The sequence below is a fragment of the Guillardia theta genome, assembly GCF_000315625.1.
Source record: "Guillardia theta CCMP2712 unplaced genomic scaffold GUITHscaffold_353, whole genome shotgun sequence".
Classification (NCBI taxonomy): domain Eukaryota; class Cryptophyceae; order Pyrenomonadales; family Geminigeraceae; genus Guillardia; species Guillardia theta.
Window position 1 is genome coordinate 10,128 of NW_005434324.1, and position 6,254 is coordinate 16,381.

General features: G+C 55.4%; 1 protein-coding gene across 1 annotated transcript; it reads left to right on the forward strand.

The window, feature by feature from the left end:
* Positions 1 to 1,411: 1,411 nt before the first annotated feature.
* On the forward strand, positions 1,412 to 6,127 carry GUITHDRAFT_149408 (hypothetical protein; the record flags this gene model as incomplete). Its single annotated transcript, XM_005818199.1, has 13 exons — positions 1,412 to 1,447; positions 1,499 to 1,556; positions 1,607 to 1,661; positions 1,705 to 1,833; positions 1,876 to 2,050; positions 2,205 to 2,259; positions 2,418 to 2,477; positions 2,727 to 3,154; positions 3,482 to 3,798; positions 4,013 to 4,283; positions 4,547 to 5,172; positions 5,330 to 5,441; positions 5,486 to 6,127. Coding segments are annotated over 13 exons (2,964 nt in total), but the record flags the coding sequence as incomplete, so codon positions are not given.
* Between the last annotated feature and the right edge of the window lie 127 nt (positions 6,128 to 6,254).

Sequence of the window (6,254 nt, forward strand, 5' to 3'; positions counted from 1 at the left end):
CCCCCACCCCCCTCAATATTCCCCACTACCACCCTACCCTTTCATAGCATCGGGGCCATTTCCCAGCAGCTGGGGTAGTTTGACCTCTCTTGTGACCCCTTTCGCGTACAGTGTCCGTTACGGTCGCTGACAGTGGATCACGCCGGGGGGCCGCGGGACTCCGGCGGGGAGTCCCCGGGCCCGGCCATACTACACGCCGGTAGCCAGTCGGCTGATCTCTTTACTAGCCTATGATCAACTCGACTCGGAGTTGCCAGTAGTACTAGCCAGTACTACTGGCAACTCGAGTTGATCATGTTCAACGTTCAATTTGCCTTTGCCGGGGGACAGCACTCAGTGTCACCGTCCCGGGGGCGGACTGTTGAAGTGACCGTACTCGGGGTCAGGATTGGGTTTTGCGGCGAGTCGGAGGCGGCCAACTTGGCAATGTAGCGTGTGGGACGAAGAGGGGGCTTTCCTAGCCGTCTTGTAGGTCCTCTCATGTCTGGCCCGATGCTTGGGTTTCACATCCTAGCACACAGTCTATCTCTCATGTGCTCCTCAATTCTGGTTTTGTGTGCATTAAACTCAGTCTTGAGCAAAAACTGTCTTGTTACAACTAAAGTCGATGTCAGTGATATCCGGTGCTCACTGAGTGCGCCGGTGACTTTGGACTAGTACAAGTCTAACAAACTTGTTGGGCCGCCACCGTCCTCCGGCGGTACACGGGCGTCTCAGTTTACTCAACTTGAAGGCCGCGTCAGTGCAGTGGCCGCTGGCCTGCCACTGAGTCGCCGCGGCGGCTCCGAATCAGCGGCGGCGGGCCCCGGGCCTCGGCCACACTCCCACCGTCTATGAAAATTGACTATGGCTATAACTAATGGTATTTATAGTCAAACCTCCGCGGCGATGCTCCTTACGAGGGTGGAAGTGGAGGGGAAGGAGAATGGAGGGGGAGGGAGAGGAGGAGGAGGAGGAGGCCGAGCAAGGGAGAAGGAGACGAGGAGATAGAGAGAGCGGGAGGGTTGGAGAAGAGACGAGGGCAGAGCACATTCGAAAGATGATGGTGAGATTTTTCAATGGCGCCAGCGGATAAATCGGGGTTTATCATTGCGGCGGGAGGGAAGAGGTCAGGATTGGTGCAGAGGAAGGTGCAAACAGAGCGAGTCTATATGGAATAGGAGGAACATAAGGGGTTGAAGTGTGGAACGGTTGGCAAGAGTTATTTCATCGGCAACTTCTGCAATAGATTCCCCCAGCGCGAGTGATTTGGGTGTTTTTTTTTGCGACATGGTAGAACAATTGAAAAATACACTGGCTGCAATGAGAGGAATGATGATATCATGCAGGAGGAAGAAGATTCACAACAGTTTGTTGAAAAGGGTCCAACTTGACCGCAGCCTCTCTTCATCTCCATCACAAGCCACAGGACATGAGTGGGCCCGCTGGGCAGCAGGACTTGACTGAGGTCATGGCGGGTGTTACGACTCAAGTTTCCCTTCCTTGACGACCTGTACAGGAGTCACACAAGCACTCGGGCAAGACGAAATGCACAGCAGCGCTGAAACAGCTCTACTGTGAGGGTTTCTCTTACAGTATCCCCTGCTTCACTGATAGCTTGCTCCAGTGATCCTGTCTGTGGACAACCCGCCCGTGATCAAGCTCGTCAATGCTCTTCATCGGTACGTGCTCGCCTCCTCTGCCCCGCTGAGTGCTTCCCTGCAGCGCGCCTCCAGCACGAGAGGCGATCCTCGCTGCGCTCTCCCGCCGCATGATCCAGATCCACGAGTCGAAGCGCGAATGCCCCGGCATGGACAAGCTGTGCAACTTGGTAGAGGTCTCAGAAGACTGGAGGTGAGGGCGACGCAAGGGCTGGCAGCCTTTGACGTGGAGCAGGAAACTTCTGTTTGAATGGAGCCTTGACCTGATCGTCAAGATCGAGAGCGAGGACGAGGCCAAAGACAGCTATGCGAGGTTGAATCTGCAGGAAAGATATGCAACCCGTGCGTCGCAATCAGTTCCTGTTGCTCTTGCTTCTCTTGTTTCTGCTTGCATGAAAACTCGAGATCAGGTGAGGAGGAGGAGGATGAAGGGGGGAAGGAGGAGGATGAAGGGGAGGAGAAGCCGGATGGGTAGGAGGGGGGCAAAGATGGTAAAGATAGGGATGGGGTAGCAAGGAAAGGAGGAGGACGGCAGGCTGAAATTGTTTTGGTGTTTGCTCTCAGAAATCAGGATTGGTCAGACAACTCGTACCGATGTTGAGGAATGCCAAGAGCTCAGGTGCTGGATTTCCTTCCTTCCTCCTTCTTTTCCCGTTCTCTCCCTGCCTTCCCCCACTCCCATCCCTCCCCCCCCATCATCAACCCTGACCTCTCGCCTTCACCCCTTCTGACATCTGTTGAGATTTGATTCACTTTGTGTTGATCATTCTGTTTCAGGCACGAGCAACGTCGACATGGACGTGTGGAACTTACTGAAACTTGCAAAGTGTGTGACTGGTGAGTCAACAAATCGACAGTTTGCTTTTGGCGCTTTACGCATTCCTCCTCCCTTCTCACCCTGCTCCTCCTTCTCGTTCTCCTTCTCGTTTTCACCCTGCTCCTCCTTCTCGTTCTCCTTCTCGTTTTCCTTCTCCTTCTCGTTCTCCTTCTCCTTCTCCTTCTCCTTCTCCTTCTCCTTCTCCTTCTCCTTCTCCTCCTTCTCCTTCTCCTTCTCCTCCTTATCCTGATCATCATTATCTTTGTCAGGGGATCATGTACATCCTTCGCTGGTAAAAGAAGATGAATTCCACACTGACAAGATCGATTGGCTGCTCGTCTACCTCGGACGCAACCAGCCCCTCCTCATCTTCTCCTGGCTGATTGCTGCTCTCCTGGCCCAGGAGGATGATGACAAGAAGCAGGAGGAGCAGGAGGAGCAGGAGGAGCAGGAGAAGGAGAAGGAGAAGGAGAAGAAGAAGGAGGGAACACGCAGCAGCAGAGCACGATGTGTCCCCAAGGGAGAGTGGTCGTCGAGAGCAGCAGCCAGGGTTATCGACGCGCTCTGCCAGCTCAGGAGGGAGACGGCAGTGGCGGTGCTGCAGCAGGTCTTCGACTATATGAGGACTCCAGCAAAGGACCAGCAGGGCGTCAGCATCCGCCAAGTGCTGCGCCTGGTGATCGAGTGCCCGAGGCTGGTGAAGGAGCTTGTCCCCGAGATGATCGAAAAGGGCATCATCAACAAGAAGATGGTGAAATGTGCTGCTGCTGCTGCTGCTGCTGCTGCTGCTGCTGCTCCCGCTTCTCTGTCCTCCTCTTCCTCCTCCTCCTTGTCCTCCTCCTCGTCTTCGTTGTCCTTCTCCTCTTCCTCCTCTTTGTCATCCCCGTCCTCCAGCTGCCCTTGCTGCTCTTTCTCCTGCTGCTGCTGAACCTCCTCCTCCTCCTCCTCCTCCTTTTCCAACCTGTCAAACCTTCAAAACTCTCTCATATTTTTGTTTATGTTCTCTGCTGTACCTTCGGCGAAGAGGCTCACCTTTCCTCTCTCCCAGATGTGGGAAATCTTCGCTGCTGGAGGAGAACGAATGGAAGCGGAGGGGGAGGGGGAGGAGGAGGAAGTTTTGTCGGTCTCCTCCTATGCGGCCTCCATCTTCTTGCAGCGAGCCGAGCTCATCCGGTCCAAGGACGTCTGCTCGTTCCTCGAGATGTTGACGGCGACAGAGATGTTTAAGAAGAGCGAGGCGAGAGATAAGGCGGAGGATTCCAACAGGACGCAGAGGTCTGCAGACGGGACGAGGAGTGAAAATTTCCAGCCTTCTTCAGCCTTCTTGAAGCTTCTGCACAGGTGAAGCGTGGGTGCGATTTCTGATCTTGATGTTGATGTTGATGATGATGATGATCTTGATGGGGATGATTATGTGGATGCTGATGATTGTGTGGATGCTGCTGCTGATGATGATGGTGATGATTGAGATGGAGATGGAGATATTGATGCTCAAGATTTGGTTTCACTACAATTGTGTTGATAACTGTGTTAGTCACTCACTGTATTCTGTCAGCTACCACGTATGTATCCTCAAGACAGCTGAGGTTGCGATCTCGAGCAGGATGGTGGACGAAGAAATGAGATTCTCATCGGAGCAAGACAAGGAGATCAGCGCCTCTATCCGCGATGGTTGTGCCATCGTCGTCAGATCCTTGAGCTCAAGAGTAAGATCCATGGCCTTGCGGTGCTGCCGGGCGATAGAGCATCCTCTCAAGCATGTCTGGGAGGAGGAGGAGGACCGAGAGCTTGTCACTTCTTGGCTTCAACTCTGCTCCATCCAGGAGGTCAATCTCTCCTCATCTCCTCTCCTTCCTTCCTCTTTTTTTCTTCCACTCGCTCCTCTTCCTTGTCTCCCTTCTTGCTGCTCCAGCTCTTTCTCCTGCTTCTGCTCCAGCTCCCGTTCCTTCTCCTCCTCTCCTCCTCTCCTCCTCTCCTCCTCTCCTCCTCTCCTCCTCTCCTCCTCTCCTCCTCTCCTCCTCTCCTCCTCTCCTCCACAATGATCCTGCTCCTTCTGCTCTTCCTACTTAATTTCCTCCCATCCTTACAGGGGCTCGAGATCGGATCTGTAGCCCTCGCTGTCCTGCTCTGCGGGGAAGGGGATGGAGGAGGAGGAGCAGGATGCGACGAGTTCGGTCAAGAACTTCTTCGTCGTCTGCATGAGACCCTTCGCATCCTCGACCCTCACGTGCTCATCCTGGCGGCCGAATTGATTCTCGTTCCCCCCGAGGCCGGGAAGGAGGAGGAGGCGGAGGAGGAGGAGACGATCTTTGCTGGGAGGCCGTCGCAGAGCTACGAGGATGTGATAGAGGCAACGAACATGGTGTGCGAACTGCTGAGCCTTCAAGATCTGGACAAGGAGGAGGAGGAGGAGGAGGAGAGGAGGAGAGGAGACAAGGAGGACGGTCAAGCTCCTCCTCCTCTCCCCTCCCCACGGGATGGCAGCAAGATGGAGCTGGCGCTGCTCACGCGCATGTGGAACGCAGCGATCGCTCGAGCAGGCAAGCTGCAGGTTACGGCAGATCGGAAGTACCTGGAAGAGGAGGAGGAAGAGGAGGGGAAGAAGGAATTGAAGGAGAAGGAGGAGGGGAAGGAAGAGGCAGGGAGGAATGAGGGAGAGAAATATTCTCGTGCTATGGCGCTGCCAGAGGCAAAATGTATCTCTGCCCTCTGCAGGTGAGATGAGAAGAGAGCAAGGGAGAGGAGGAGGAGGAGGAGGAGGAGGAGGAGGAGGAGGTGGTGGTGGTGGTGGTGGTGGTGATGAGGAGGAGGAGGAGGTGGTGGTGGTTGTTGTGGAGATAGAGAACGTGGTGGTGGTAACAAGGGCTTCCAGGCTGCTGCGGGGTATCATAGCCGAAGTCCTGGCTAGGAGCCAGCACAACCGTCCTCCTGACCTCTGGGTCCTCCTTCTCCGCTTCTCAACCGACTCCTGCTCCCTCCTCGAGGTTCCTTCCAGTCGCTCCTCCGCTTCCTCTCACTCCCCTGGCAGGCGTGCATCAACTGCGAGGAAAAAGCTCTCATGCGCTACTGCTCTCACCAGTGCCAGCAGGGCAAGGAGGAGACACTACCTTCCTCCTCCTCCTCCTCCTCCTCCTCCTGCAGCTCGACCCGAGCAGAGCTCGAGCTGTGGGGACTGGCGGTGGAGGGGATCAAACGTCTGCTGCTAGCTCTGGCGAGGAGGAGCGAGCAGCTGCAGTCCAGCTCGTCGGGGTTCGAGTTCGCGTGCTCCGAGATCTCTTCTTGGCTGATGAGAAAGCTCGTGGAGTGCGGGTGGAGGAGCACGAGGGAGACGGAGGGAGGAGGAGCAGGAGGAGGAGGAGCAGGAGGAAGCATGTTCATGGCAGCAGGCAGGATGGAGGCGGGGAGAAAGTTGCTGGGGCGGGTGGTTGTCGGGATGGAGGGCAGCGAGGGTAGCCTGGTGGAACAGAACAGAAGTCTGTACATCTCGGTGGAGGGGCTAGCGGGAAGGAAGAGGAGGAGGGTCGTGGATGCAGGAAGAGGAGGGGAGAGGACGAGGAAAAGTTGCATGCTCGGTACCGGCCGATCATCGCACTCCGACATGGCGGCTAATGTGGACGGGCCAACCCTGCATATCCTGGACCTGTTGGCGAGCTGCTTCCACAAGTCACCGGTCTACATCACTGATGGTGGGATGATGATGATGATGATGATGATGATGATGATGATGATGATGATGATGATGATGATGATGATGATGATGATGATGATGATGGAGATGGAGATGGAGATGGAGATGG